Source organism: Protomyctophum bolini (genome assembly GCF_963924005.1).
Source record: "Protomyctophum bolini genome assembly, chromosome: 24".
NCBI lineage: Eukaryota > Metazoa > Chordata > Actinopteri > Myctophiformes > Myctophidae > Protomyctophum > Protomyctophum bolini.
In genome coordinates this window covers 30,371,186-30,386,718 of record NC_137885.1, presented here as the reverse complement: position 1 = coordinate 30,386,718, position 15,533 = coordinate 30,371,186, and the positions used below count along the sequence as shown (strand labels likewise).

At 44.2% G+C, this 15,533-nt stretch overlaps 1 protein-coding gene across 5 annotated transcripts in view; it reads left to right on the top strand.

Annotated features, from left to right (window-relative positions):
• Positions 1 to 543: 543 nt before the first annotated feature.
• The window catches only part of lancl1 (LanC antibiotic synthetase component C-like 1 (bacterial)), a 32,090-nt gene continuing 17,100 nt past the window's right edge, over positions 544 to 15,533 (top strand). For 3 of the 5 annotated variants that reach the window (XR_013963663.1, XR_013963664.1, XM_080758243.1), the window contains exons 1-3: positions 4,059 to 4,175; positions 8,006 to 8,123; positions 14,833 to 15,043. Coding sequence is in view for 3 of the 5 variants with exons in the window: in XM_080758243.1 (XP_080614369.1) it covers positions 4,089 to 4,175; positions 8,006 to 8,123; positions 14,833 to 15,043 (416 nt within the window). In the remaining 2 variants the exon portion in view is untranslated. Of the gene's footprint in view, positions 581 to 4,058; positions 4,176 to 8,005; positions 8,124 to 14,832; positions 15,044 to 15,533 lie in introns of those variants that run through there. The other 2 variants (XM_080758244.1, XM_080758245.1) reach the window with 2 other exon arrangements.

Here is a 15,533-nt window from a genome sequence, read left to right as displayed (position 1 = left end):
AGACCAAAGACTGTACAAATGGGACCCAGTGCTCCCAGCATCAAGGGTTGGATTGGGGGGGTCAGTCCCTGCTTGGCACTCAGCATCAAGGGTTGGGTTGGGGGGGGTCAGTCCCTGCTTGGCACTCAGCATCAAGGGTTGGGTTGGGGGGGGTCAGTCCCTGCTTGACACTCAGCATCAAGGGTTGGATGGGGGGGGGGGGGGGTCAGTCCCTGCTTGGCACTCAGCATCAAGGGTTGGATTGGGGGGTCAGTCCCTGCTTGACACTCAGCATCAAGGGTGGATTGGGGGGTCAGTCCCTGCTTGACACTCAGCATCAATGGGTTGGGTTGGGGGGTCAGTCCCTGCTTGGCACTCAGCATCAAGGGTTGTATTGGGGGGCCAGTCCCGATTTGTGTCGTTAAAATGTTTCACAAATATTCCACATTTGTCTCTTTTTTTAATGCATTGCTGAGTGCCAAGCAGGGACCGCGTTCTCTTACCCAACCTGGCAACGACCCTGGCTTCGCCCCGGAACAACAACACCAGTCAGAGGTCAGAGTTCACCAGGTCATTCTGCAGTGCGGTGGTATGTCTGTCTGTGTGTTTATTAACGCTCATCTTTATTCTCTCATCTTTACTTTTACACTCGTTATTTAATGTCGTCTAGTGTTTTTTACCCACGGGACGCTTCACTGTTGTTATCGTTATTGTTGTTGTTGTCGTCGGTTTTATTTGCGCGCCGTTCGGTGTTGTGGAAAAAACGGAAGCTAAAGCTAATGCTAACACGCTGCTGCAGTGATTGAACATGTCTGTGTGCGTGTGCGTGCGCGCGTGTTTGTATCCGTGTGTGTGCGTGTGTGTGCGCGCGCGCGGCGCGTGCGGGGGTGTTTTATGTTTTGTATTTTTTGTCTGTTCCACAATGAGTTTTTAATATCGGTGTTTTTTTTTACATCAAGGCCCTTCATTTATTTATTCACTATTTAATCAACGGACCACCGTCTGATGACATTTAGCCTCTCGGACCCATCTGAGCCACGGACCACCGTCTGATGACATTTAGCCTCTCAGACCCAAAACTAAAGATTATTTATTTATTGTTGGATAATGTTGTGTCCACAGTTCCATGCAGTATTGCTGTTGGTACCATTAGGAGAGATTATACAGGCAAACGTTGATCAAAATAACAATTCCTAAACATTCTCTAATTGTGTAGACATCTCATGTTCGTATGTTAAGTAATGCAGATGTTTATAACAATAATTTGAGTCTTGAGAGCGTAAAATGACACCAAATGGACTCATTTAGCTGGGGACCACTTGGAACCCCCTCAAGGACTGCTAGGTGGTCCCCGGACCACCCTGGGACCCCCTCAGTCCGGTCCTGATGAAAATATGAAATAGAGTTGATATTAGCAACAACATTAAGCAAGACTTTCACAAAGACAAAATTCTGTAGACACTAAATTGAAATGAAATAAAAAATGGGATGAAAAAAAAAAGAATAATAAATGGGATAAATCTATTAATACTACTACTACTAATAATACACAACAAACTACTGGTAAAAAGTTACAATTAGTTGAATCGTCAAAACGCCTGCATTTGATCATCCATTTATTCAGGTTAGATTAGACTATTTTATGGTTTTATCCAGAAGGTAAACACGTTAGTGTACACATTCCCCAGGAATAGCCTAAAGCATTCTGTCTCCACACAATGTTTTAATTGTTTTTATTCTTTTTAAATATTTCTGCTTGTAGCAGATTTGTTTCAAATGTATTATTTTTATAATTAAATTATTATGGCCACTATAATGTTTTAGTTATTACATAACTTAATATTCTACTGCCTGTTATTCTTCTTGGACAAATATAAAAAAATACTCCACTGGGCACGGCCGTGGGCTAGCCCCTCCCCTCTCTGGGCACGCTGTGGGCTAGCCCCTCCCCTCTCTGGGCACGCTGTGGGCTAGCCCCTCCCCTAACTGGGCACGCTGTGGGCTAGCCCCTCCCCTCCCTGGGCACGCTGTGGGCTAGCCCCTCCCCTAACTGGGCACGCTGTGGGCTAGCCCCTCCCCTCCCTGGGCACGCTGTGGGCTAGCCCCTCCCCTCCCTGGGCACGCTGTGGGCTAGCCCCTCCCCTCCCTGGGCACGCTGTGGGCTAGCCCCTCCCCTAACTGGGCACGCTGTGGGCTAGCCCCTCCCCTCCCTGGGCACGCTGTGGGCTAGCCCCTCCCCTCCCTGGGCACGCTGTGGGCTAGCCCCTCCCCTAACTGGGCACGCTGTGGGCTAGCCCCTCCCCTCCCTGGGCACGCTGTGGGCTAGCCCCTCCCTCCCCTCACTGTTGCCAAACTGGGTAGTAAAAACAGTGACTAAATATGCATTCATTTAAGCCTTTTTTTAAGACGAGAAACGCATCTTTGGTCGTCACCTTTAGCATTCAACCACCTTTAACCATTATTTTACACTACACTGAAGAATAGCAGAACTACAAGCGTACTGTAGATGTGCTATTTTTTTGCAATATCGAGAAAGTATGTGAATAATACTGAATATAATATATTAATTCAGAGTGAACTCCTCCTCCTTTTTAACAACAGGGTTTTTGGAGTCCCGGAACGCGGGGGAATTGGCAGCCACGGGCGCTACGTGCGTTATCGTGAAACGCATGCACTGAGCGACGCGCACACTTTCCCCAGTAGCCTAAAAGCCGATCCACAAGCTCCATTATGGTTACACCCCCCCCCCCCAATGTTAACCCATTCTGACCTGAGATCAGATTCTAAAAATGTTCTTCTACATCCTGACAGTTTTCTGAAAAAAACGTCAGTCGTTCTTCGGTTTTTCAAAAATAGTGGCGCGCTACGAGCTTGTAGATCTGCTGTTTTTCAATAGCAAGGGGTTCCCGCCCAGAATGGGTTAAATTACCTGTGTACTTTTTTATTTATTCACTATTTATATATATATATATATGTGTACTTTTTATATCGATTATAAATATAAATAACCCATTCAGGGCAGGAACCCCTTTTGGTGTTTTAAACATTGCCATACTTTAACTGTTGATAAAATAATAGCAGATCTACAAGCTCATAGCGTGGCACAGAGTGCCGCGCTATGAGCGTGTAGATCTGCTATTCTTTTGAAAAATCGTGAAAATGTGGTGCAAATCTTTGAATATATATTTTCTTTCAGAGTAAACGTTTTTAACTCAAATCTTTGCCTCACACCGCTGAGTTGAGTTTACCTGCCAGCCAGGTTAGGTTGTCTGCAGTGACTCTGTCTGTGTCAATATAGACTGAATTAACCTTCCACTGCTCGCCAATATAGACTGAATTAACCTTCCACTGCTCGCCAATATAGACTGAATTAACCTTCCACTGCTCGCCAATATAGACTGAATTAACCTTCCACTCCTCGCCAGAAAGCCTAATGGCCAATCAAATGGTGGTCCGTGGCTCAGATGGTCTGAGAGGCTAAATGTCATCAAACGGTGGTTCCGTGGCTCAAATGGGTCCGAGAGGCTAAATGTCATCAGACGGTGGTTCCGTGGCTCAGATGGGTCCGAGAGGCTAAATGTCATCAAGCGGTGGTTCCGTGGCTCAGATGGGTCCGAGAGGCTAAATGTCATCAGACGGTGGTTCCGTGGCTCAGATGGGTCCGAGAGGCTAAATGTCATCAAACGGTGGTTCCGTGGCTCAGATGCTGAATAACTAAATAATGGACCTTGACGTGAAGATGGTGTAAACTGTAACTTAAGTAATAAAGTAATATGTACAAATGTTGAGGCGTTTGTGCTTCACGTGAATAATTCCAATGTCCACATAATTATGATACTAATAGACTAGTGCTGTTATTGTTAAATATATTCTACATTATGATACTAATAGACTGTTATTGTTAAATATATTCTACATTATGATACTAATAGACTGTTATTGTTAAATATATTCCACATTATGATACTAATAGACTGTTATTGTTAAATATATTCCACATTATGATACTAACGGATGCTGTTATTGTTAAATATATTGTACATTATGATACTAACGGATGCTGTTATTGTTGAATCCAGTTTGAAAGCAGCGCAGCAGCAGTAGACGTCATGGACACCAGAGCCTTACAGAACCCTTACCCGGACTACGATGGCAGCCCTGCGTCCACACAGGCTCTGTTCGATGCCCAGGGAAAGGTAAGGAAGTCTCTGTGTGTGTGCGTGTGCGTGTCACTGTGTGTTAGGCTTGGGCGATATTGATTTTTTGATATCTGTATAGAGCGTCGCAGTCCCTCCCTCTTTCAGAACGACCCAGGAAATGAGTGGCCCAGGAAATAAATCCCAATGCATTTTCCCCTCATAGGCTTTTCTTAAAGTATTTATTTAAAGACGGTTACGCCGCGGACAAAGCCAACTCGGATCGTGACAAATCATGACGATGAACACAATGTTTTGGGGCCGATCAAATAATGTATAAGAAGAAAAACGAAACAAATAGTGTTGTGTCTCCTGCCTTTATTTTCTTCTTTCTAATGATTTGATCGGCCCCAAAACATTGTGGTCATTGTCATGATTTTGTCACGATCCGAGTTGGCTTTGTCCGCGGCGTAACCGTCTTTAAATAAATACTTTAAGAAAAGCCTATGAGGAAAAATGCATTGGGATTCATTTCCTGGGCCACTCGTCGTTCTGAAAGGGGGCGGGACTGCGACGCTCTATTGATGCCGTGAATTATACCGCGATAATCGGTATTATCGATTATCGGCCTTTTTCATTTGGCTGGAAGGAACCCGAAATGCTGCCAAACAAACAGCAGTATTTCCAGATGTTTTCTTTACGAACCGACTTGCTAGGCGCCATGTTTTGTTAGCTCTCCTGGGCGGAGGCGGTCCGCCAACGCTGCTGTCGCGGTAATTCAGCGTCGGTGCCAGTCAATGCACGGACACTAAGTTATATTAGGCAAATTATAGTTGTTTAAAATGAAATACTCGTAAATTCATCACACAGACAGACACACACACACACACACACACAGTAATGTAGACGTTTATTAAAAAAAGATTACGATTAGTATTATGACGGTATTCGGTATTATTTATATACTATATTACCGGTATATTGCCCAAGCCTAGTGTCACTGTGTGTGTCACTGTGTGTGTGCGTGCGTTTGTGTGTCACTGTGTGTGTCACTGTGTGTCACTGTGTGTGTGCGTGCGTTTGTGTGTCACTGTGTGTGTCACTGTGTGTCACTGTGTGTTCGTGTGTGTGTGTGTTAGGGCTGCACGATTTTGCAAAAAAAAAAATAACCTCGATTATTTACCTCGATTTCGGTTTTGATTTTGATTATTTTTCAGTAAAATATGTTTTTTTTTAATGCAAACAAATGTGAATTTTCCTATTGGAATAAAGTCCAAACCTTAAAAGGATCCCTGGCTACAAGACAAATATGCCTTAAAACATTACACTTGCCCTCTATGAATAAAAATTTATAAAAACATAAATATTTTATTTCTTTCATAAATAGATAATCTTTCAATCAATAGGGACTGCTCCTATCGCAGGTTGATATATGTCCATGTGTGGTCCAGCCCTATGGAATGCATATGCTAATAAAAACAACTTAATACTTCCTAAGAATAATATGAGCATCAAAGCAATATTTAAATACTTTTTATTAGCATGTGCATTCCATACATTCCCTGGGGCTGGACCACACATGGACATACAGTATGTCATATGACATCCTCAACTTGGTCAGGAGTAGTTCCTATTGAGTGAAAGATTCTCTATTTATGAAAGAAATAAAAAATATTTAAGGTGTTTTTATTTTTACTTATAGAGGGCAAGTATAGTGTTTTAAGGCATATTTGTCTGGCCAGGGATCCTTTGGGATTAAACAAGTGAAAACGTTTACAAAATATGTTCAAATTCATTCTTAAAAAATAGCCAATTTAATGTTTAGGTGCCCACTCTTCCTGCACCCTTTGCAATGTGAAATGCCTCTGAATCTGTAGGCCTAATCCTTTTTCATTTTGATTCTGTCTCGTCATATTATGGGCCATGTGAAAAATAATGATGCCACATCTCTTTTCAACTTGCGAGTGACAGCTGATGCTTGTACTGTGAAGACAAAAGTTTCTGAACGTCTCATCCTCCATTTTTAAGCGTGCTGAAAATAGCCGATCTACTAGCTCACAGCGTGTTGCTGAGGCGACACTTCGTGAGCTTGCAGATCAGCTATTTTTTTGCACGCTCGTCGCTGATGCAACAGGTCGTACGGCGAAACATAATACGGGATTCCCGTTTGTTTTTAGCGAGACGACGTACAGTCAGACACACATGGCTATTGGGTCCTCGATGCAAAATAAACAGTAGTGTAAGTGTACACTACCCAACTTTACGATAATAAGGGACAGTAGGTCGGGACACGATATTGATATTAAAGCTTCATGTTCTGCAGACTGCAGCAGCAGTCCCACTCGCCGATTAGCTCTGGTCCATAGCCCTAATGCTAGGGTAGAATTAGCATCAGGGCTATGGACCAGAGCTACTCTCGCCGCTATGCCTGTCCATTCTCCAGGCGTGCTGCCGCCGTCTCCCACAGGGACCGACCCTCCACTATGTCGGAACTAAAACCTGTCCCCGTAAAAAGTCTGTGCCCGTGAGAGACTGCAACACGAGCGCCCCGACCTTAGAGGTCCCCTATGGTCCCAACCGGCTCCAGCACCCGCAAAACAAACACAAGCTCAGCGGCGTGTGCAAAGCGTGGCGTGTGCAAAGCGTGGCGTGTGCAAAGCGTGGCGTGTGCATCCACAACTTTTACACCGCTGAGTAGTTTTGCTCCACATCTGAAACGGAGAAGCCGAACCATTTCAAGACGACAGACATTGCCTAGCCCATTTTAGCAACTAAATCCTCGTTCCTATCGCTCCCCTGGCACGGCTGGCAGACATGCTAACGCTGCAGTGCTTTCAGGTTTCCTCCATAGATTGGTTTTCTCTCTGCGCGGCAGAGGGAGGAGGAAGTAACTACGGTAGCTCGGCAGCCTGCAGGCGAGTTCGAGAGAGATTTACCGTAAATGCCCTAGTTGAAGGGAAAAACGATTTTCGATTATCTTTTTTTTTTTAATCGTCCAAATCCAAAAATCGCGATTTCGATTGAAATTTGATTAATCGTGCAGCCCTAGTGTGTGTGTCACTGTGTTTGTCACTGTGTGTGCGTGCGTGTGTGTGTGTGTCACTGTGTGTGTGTGTGTGTGTGTGTGTGTGTCACTGTGTGTGTGTGTGTGCGTGCGTGCGTGTGTGTGTCACTGTGTGTGTGTGTGTCACTGTGTGTGTGTGTGTGCGTGCGGTGCGCGCGCTGCACATTAATCGTGCAACACTATTTGACTGTCAAATAAATTTTAGTTTGACTGTCAAATAAATTTTAGTTTGACTGTCAAATAAATTTTAGTTGCTACAAGAGAGAGACTTTAACCCATTCAGGGCGGGAACCCCTTTTGGTGTTTTGAGCAATTATGTTATATTTTAGCTATTGAAAAATAGCAGATCTACAACAAGCTCATAGCGCGCCACCGAGCTTGTAGGTCTTGTAGGTCTGCTATCTTTGAAAGGTCGTGAAAATGTGGCACAAATCTTTGAATATATATATTTCAGAGCGAACATTTTTAATTAAAGTATTGGCTTCTTGGGGGGGGGGGGGTCCCTGGAAGTCCATATTTTGAGATGGGGGGGGGTCTGTGGCCCAATAGAGATAATTCTGGGGGTCCTTGACATGAAAAAGGTTGAGCACAGCTGACATAATAGAAACATGGGTTTCCCTTCCTAACATTTTAGTCTAGTTTTTATTTGTCGACGAAATTGTCAGTATATTTAGTCTTAGTTTCAGTCATCGTAGCTTAGTTTTCATTTAATTTCCATTCGTTTTTGTCAGTGAAAATAGGTAGTCGACGAACACTTTTCGTCTTAGTTTTAGTCGACGAAAACAACACTGAACAGAATCCCCCCCCCCCCCCCCTCCCCCCACAGCTCACTGCGCCGTTCGCCCGCCAGCTGAGCAGCAAGGTGAGCGAGCTGCTAGCGGTCATGGAGAACGGGCTGAAGTCTGCCGACCCCAGAGACTGCACCGGATACACGGGCTGGACCGGTGAGTTCTGGATTCCAGATTTATAGACCTGTAAGGGTCCATTTGGTTCCATGTGTTACACACTCTCAGGCCCCTTTTCCACCGGTTGGTTCCCAGTGGGAACCGGTTCAGTTCTTTTCCACCGGTTGGTTCCCAGTGGGAACCGGTTCAGTTCTTTTCCACCGGTTGGTTCCCAGTGGGAACCGGTTCAGTTCTTTTCCACCGGTTGGTTCCCAGTGGGAACCGGTTCAGTTCTTTTCCACCGGCCGGTTCCCAGTGGGAACCGGTTCAGTTATTTTCCACCGGTTGGTTCCCAGTGGGAACCGGTTCAGTTCTTTTCCACCGGTTGGTTCCCAGTGGGAACCGGTTCAGTTCTTTTCCACCGGTTGGTTCCCAGTGGGAACCGGTTCAGTTCTTTTCCACCGGTTGGTTCCCAGTGGGAACCGGTTCAGTTCTTTTTGGTTCTTAGTCCATGAGCCAGAGCTCCAAAATTGAAACGTTAATTATGAATTGAGTGGAGCAAAACCATACCTATATTAGATCGTTATCACCATTAAACTTCCCCAATTGAGTACCAGTACTTACACGAAGACAATGATTTATTGTATTACAAAATCTTAAATTTAAATGAAATGAATGATATGAAAAAGCTACTACTGTGGAAGGGTTTATCATGTATTCATTTACTTGTATTGATCCTATAAACAATTTAATATTGCGTATAGTTTGCCCACCAATTTTGGAGCTCTGGCTCATGGACTAAAAACCAAAAAGAACTGAACCCGTTCCCACTGGGAACCAACAGACTGGAAGCCAAATCTCGCACCGGAAGTGACATGAATACAAAGCAGTGAATGGAGCCGGCTGGACCAGCTCATAACAAACATTATTTATGAATTATGAACCATTGAGACCTGTGTCATATATGTATGTACTAATGCAGATTGAAAAGTTGCTTCCTACCTTTGAGTTAGTGTTGCTGAAAGACACCCAGATCCAATTGTATATTCCATATTTCCATATGTACTATAAGAGTGAACTAGTGTCAACACGGAGGCACACAGTGACAGTTGTGAGCATGGGCAGATTGCACTACCTCTGCTACAGCGTACGTCATGAAAACGGCCATTAGGGGGAGCCATAGTACAGTGAAATACAGTGGGGAATATCTATTGATTCATTGATTGAATACTTTATTGGCAGAAATGTAATCAGTATAGGGTACAGTCAAACACATCACAAAGGGATCACTGAAAAAAGTCCTTGCTGTCTTGTTTCCATTCAGGTCCTGGCCCAGGACCGAATGGAAACAAGACAGCAAGGACTTTCAATCAATTCATAATCATAATAATAAAAATAAAAAAATAAGATATGTAGGCCTGCAGGTTGGCGAACAAAGAAGGGCTTATAAGGAGATGGGGGTAATAGTAAATAAATCCCGCCGTCATTCATACTGTATTTATTCCCCGACCCGACATTAAAATAGGGAACAACGTGCGTCCCGTATCAGTTCATTACGGGGCTCGTGACAGGCTGCAGACACTTGAGAGTTGGGACTAGCTGATAGCGCCGCTGCTCCTTCAGTTTCGTTGTTTACAAAATATATATATATATTTTTTTATTGGGATTTGATCATTGATGCAAATTCTAAACGTATGGATGCAGCTGCAGAAGTTGTGTTGCCTGAAGGAATGCATAGTTGCGTTCTCCTCAACTGCTGCGCAGCAACAACAAAAAAATATAAAAAGAATGAAGAAAAAATCGTTATAAATGTGAGTCGTTTGGCATCCCTAGCCCTTTACCCGTTCTGAATATTATGAACACCAAATGACGCACAGTGTGGGTAATGAGATGTAATGGATCACATTACTGATTGGGAGGGAATTGACCTGTTGTGTGTTGTACTAGTGCTAGTAGTGCAGCAGCTGCAGCGTCTCTAGGCACACACACACACACACCCACACACACACACACACACACACACACACACACACACACACACACACACACACACACACACACACACACACACACACACACACACACACAGTCACAAAGCAACCAAAGGTATGGCTCCCCCATGTCTTGCAAGTATGATCGAACCCTACAAACCCTCCCGCTCACTCAGATCAGCCAACGCAGGGACGTTGGAAGTACCCTCACTAAAAACGCCGGGACAACAACGCTCCACACGTCCCAAACTCTTCTCCCTTCTGGCTCCAAAACTGTGGAATGCACTTCCCATTGCAGTCAGAACTGCAGCATCACTCCCAATCTTCCGCAGTAGTCTGAAAACCCATCTTTTCAGACTCCATCATGGCCCATAGCACTTACCCCACCCCCCTTAAATAGCATTTCTGTAGACTTAGATTAGCATTTGACACAGACTTATAGCATGTTATGAAGACAGCGCTATAATTGCATTGTATGTAGTCATAGCACGTCATAGTACATATGTATACATGTATACATAGTAGTTTATATGTATAGTTTCATTATATAGATATTCCACTGTTACTTTCTTAGCTTACGCATGTTTCATGATAAATGTTTTTATGTGATGTATTCCCATGCTTTTTTTTTTTGTTCTTGCTTAATGTAAGTCGCTCTGGATTAAGAGCGTCTGCTAAATGCCTAAATTGTAAATTGTCACTCACTCACTCGCGCACTTGTCAATTGGAGTCCCCCCCCCCCCCGGCCCCACAATGCGATACAGAAATCCTCCACAGTCTGCTGTGAGGTTTTGAACCCGTAGCAGGGATGCGAGGTCCATGGATGCTCCAACTTGTACGCCAGTTGCTTTAGCCAAAGCATTGTTGTTTGGCGTGTGGCGTAACATAGCCGAGGGATGTTTTTTTGTGCTTTGGCGTCATGGCTTTGTAGTTTCGGTGGTGGTAGGAAGAAGTGACTATCTGTCTCTCTCTCTCTGTCAGTACTTAGTTTAGACAGTTTTTGGTTTAGACTAGTCATTGGTTAGACCAGTCATTAGTCCTATACAACTACAACCTATCTCAAACCCTCACCCTAAACCTAACCTCCCACGAAGCAGCACACCTAAACCTAACCTTAACCCCATGTCTAACCAATGACTAGTCTAAACTAAGTATGCACCCCAGTGTTGTTGCTAGGGCTGCAACTAACGATTATTTTCATAATGAATTCATCTGCCGATTATTTAAACGATTAATCAGATTATGACACTTATTTAGCTATCATCTTAAATATATATTTGAGGTTATTTTAGTTCTTTTTTTCACTTAATTTTTATTGAAGGAAGAACAGACACAAACAAAAACTCAACTAACAAGACAATACGGGAAAGAAAAAGAAAAGAAAAAGGACAAAAAGTAAAAGAAAAAAAGGCTGCATTTTTCATATTACAATAAACATTCAATGAAATTCTATTGCAATATCGCTAGGCTGAGAGAAGAGATTCCACTTTTCCCATTTTTTATAGAATTTATCCTCTTGTAGTCTACAGTATGAATGTTAGTTTTTCCATAGAATACAGTTCCTCAATAATGTCCATGCATTGATCTTTCGTTGGTGGGTCCTGTTGGTACCAGCGTCGTGTGATTGCTTTTTTACTTGATGCTAAGAGGATCTTGATTAAATATTTATCATGTGTTAGAAACTCTTCAGGGATATTTCCCAACAGTAGAAAAGAAACAGACAGAGGTATCTCAAAACACAGAATGGTCTCCAAAGTGGAGTGAATATAGGTTATTTTAGTTCTAACTAACAAAAAATATAATTCATTCAAAAATTAATTTGATTAGCTGCTGCTTTTCAAATAAAAGACAAACTGAATTAAAATGAATCAAAGCAACTCATGGTGTCTTTAAGGCTTATTGTGACTGCATACATTTGATGAAAGAATAGCTGCACATGTGTCAGTCTAGATTAGGAACAGTAACTCTTCTGAACTCAAATAGGTCATTTAAAAATAAATATTCAAGCCATGTGTTTTGTTCTTGACACTTTGGCTCACTCCTCTTTAGCTTAGTTACACTTTAGCACTGGGAAAAAACTATGGTTAAGTGAAGAAATCACCTATGATAAGTTGAAAAAAATCTCTAGTGATTAGTTGCAGATTTGATTAATCGATTACTAAATTAGTTTACAACTAATTGAGTAAATCGATTCGATTACGATTAATCGATGAATTGTTGCAGCCATAGTTGTTGCGGACGGGGAGTGTGTGTGTGTGTGTGTGTGTGTGTGTCTCTCACAGCGTGGGGCTGGAGGTGTGGTCACAGTGGTGGGGACGGCAAAAAGGGGATGTTGCACGGAAAACTGTGTGTGGCACACAATGCATTTCAGTGGTGACACGTGATTTCCTGAAGATGATTGTTAGACTGTTTGGCGTGTGTTGAGGTTGGAGGACAGGGCTGTGCAATTTAGGCATTCACAATTTAGGCATTTATCAGACGCTCTTAATCCAGAGCGACTTACATTAAGCAAGAACAAAAAAGCATGGGAATACATCACATAAAGACATTTATCATGAAACATGCGTAAGCTAAGAAAGTAACAGTGGAATATCTATATAATTAAACTATACATATATACTACTATGCTATACATATGTACTATGACGTGCTATGACTACATACAATGCAATTATAGAGCTGTCTTCATAACATGCTATAAGTCTGTATCAAATGCTATCTAAGTCTACAGAAATGCTATCTAAGGGGGTGGGGTAAGTGCTACGGGCCATGATGGAGTCTGAAATGGTGGGTTTTCAGACTACGGCGGAAGATTGGGAGTGATGCTGCAGTTCTGCCTGCAATGGGAAGTGCATTCCACAGTTTTGGAGCCAGAAGGGAGAAGAGTTTGGGACGTGTGGAGCGTTGTTGTCCCGGCGTTTTTAGTGAGGGTACTTCCAGCTTCCCTGCGTCGGCTGATCTGAGCGCGCGGGAGGGTTTGTAGGGTTCAAACATACTTGCGAGATATGGGGGAGCCATACCTTTGGTTGCTTTGAATGCCAGCATCAGAGTTTTGTATTCTGTGCGGGCAGCGACCGGGAGCCAGTGGATTTTATATATAAATAGAGCTGGTCACTGAGCTCTCATTGACTCCAGTGTATATTATATATAAATAGAGCTGGTCACTGAGCTCTCATTGACTCCAGTGTATTTTATATATAAATAGAGCTGGTCACTGAGCTCTCATTGACTCCAGTGTATTTTATATATAAATAGAGCTGGTCACTGAGCTCTCATTGACTCCAGTGTATTTTATATATATAAAATACAAAAATTTGTGTGTGCCCGACTGCCCGCACACACATACACAAACACACACACACACACCGAGTAGGCTACCGCTCTAGTCTCTCCTCTGACAGAACTGACGTCTCAGGAGCTCCGCAGTCCGCAATAAAAAACAATTTAATATACAGCGGGAGCATTATTACCACACTAAGCAAAGTTGGATTTGTACAGTGCAGAAACTGCAGATGCACAATAACGTAGGTGTTCTTATTATTGTGGGTCTGGGTTTCATGATGCAGCGCGAGTCCACGTTGCGCTGATTGACAGTGCACGGGCACGGGCAGCAGCTACTGTAAAAAAAAAACTATAATTAAGTAGGCTACTTTTTAGTGTGACGTCTGTGTGTTATTGACTTCTTGTTCCTTTTGTGGGTTTATCCCATTCTGGGCGGGTTGTTATGCTTTAGCTTTTTTTTGAAAAATCGCAGAACGACTGACATAGAAACACGGGTAGGTACCCTCACAAAAACATGCAGTAATCCTGGTCTCTAAACTGCCTCCCCCTGGCCGGCCGGGGCGCCTGATGGAGGGGAAAGGAACTGGTTGGAATAACGTGTTCCTTCCACCTCGCTACGTCCAACCAGGGAAACTCCCCCCTGTCAGGTGTAAAGGAGCAACTTGGACACTCAGGCATGAAGGAAGCATGAGGTCAAGTCCGTTGCTCTCCCCAGGTTGGCGGAGGGTGTGTAGAGCCCAGGATCACAGTAGATGATTGACACGGGGGTGAAAAATGGGTTACAAAATCGTGGGATAAAAAAAAAACAAAACAGAAACACGGCTTTTTCAGAAAACTGTCAGGATGTAGAAGAACATTTTTAGAACCTGATCTCAGGTCAGAATGGGTTTATCACCAGATAGTGCAGCTGTGAGTGGGTAGCTGCTGCGTCCGTGCACCAATAGAGCGACTATGGCGGCGCGCATGCGTGCTTGAAATATTAAATAAAAAAATGTCGGGCTTCCGGGCCGTTTCTGGACTTTACCAACGGGGGCTTAGGGCCGGGCCAGGGCCTCTAACCTCCACCTCCACCAGGTGTTTACAAGTCTTTCTGCTCCCTCCTTCTCCCATCCGGCCTTCGCTTGCGAGCCTCTTATTGTGCCACAAAAAAACAGGCACAAACATTCCTTTGTCCCGGTCTCTCCGTTCGCACACTGAACGCTGCTGTGGGTAGATCGAGGATATAACCTTATGATGAGCACTTTTCACTTTTTACTGTATTATCTCGTGCCTAATGTCTAGATGCACAACATGCACTTTTATGACCTTATCGCATAGCACTTTAATTGCCTGCACTTTAATGGTTTAATGTGCACCTCTGTACTCTGGTATCTGCTATGTTGAACTGTTTGTTTGTTTGTACTGTTTCATTCATTTTTTAATGTACTGTCTATGCTGCAACCCAATTTGCCCTTCGGGGGACACTAAATAAACTTGAACCTTGAACCTCCCCCCAGGCATCGCTCTGCTGTACCTCCACCTCCACGAGGTGTTTGCCGAGTCGTCCTTCCTCCAGAAGGCTCTGGACTACGCCTGCCACAGCCTGAAGTGTCTGACGCAGCGTCAGGACGTCACCTTCCTGTGTGGCGACGCCGGGCCGCTGGCCGTGGCCTCGGTGGTCTACCACCGCATGCAGAGAGCCCAGGAGGCCCAGGAGTGTCTGAGCAGGTAGGAGGGGGGGGTCCCGGGGGGGTCCCCGGTGCTGAAAATCGGGGTAGCATCAACAGTAGGCATGTAACGATTCGCTCGACTCACGATACGATTCGTATCACGATATGAGGTTCACGATACGATTCTTCACCTGGGCACAGACACACACAGCTCCCCTCTACAGTCACAGACACACACAGCTCCCCTCTACAGTCACAGACACACACAGCTCCCCTCTACAGTCACAGACACACACAGCTCCCCTCTACAGTCACAGACACACACAGCTCCCCTCTACAGTCACAGACACACACAGCTCCCCTCTACAGTCACAGACACACACAGCTCCCCTCTACAGTCACAGACACACACAGCTCCCCTCTACAGTCACAGACACACACAGCTCCCCTCTACAGTCACAGACACACACAGCTCCCCTCTACAGTCACAGACACACACAGCTCCCCTCTACAGTCACAGACACACACAGCTCCCCTCTACAGTCACA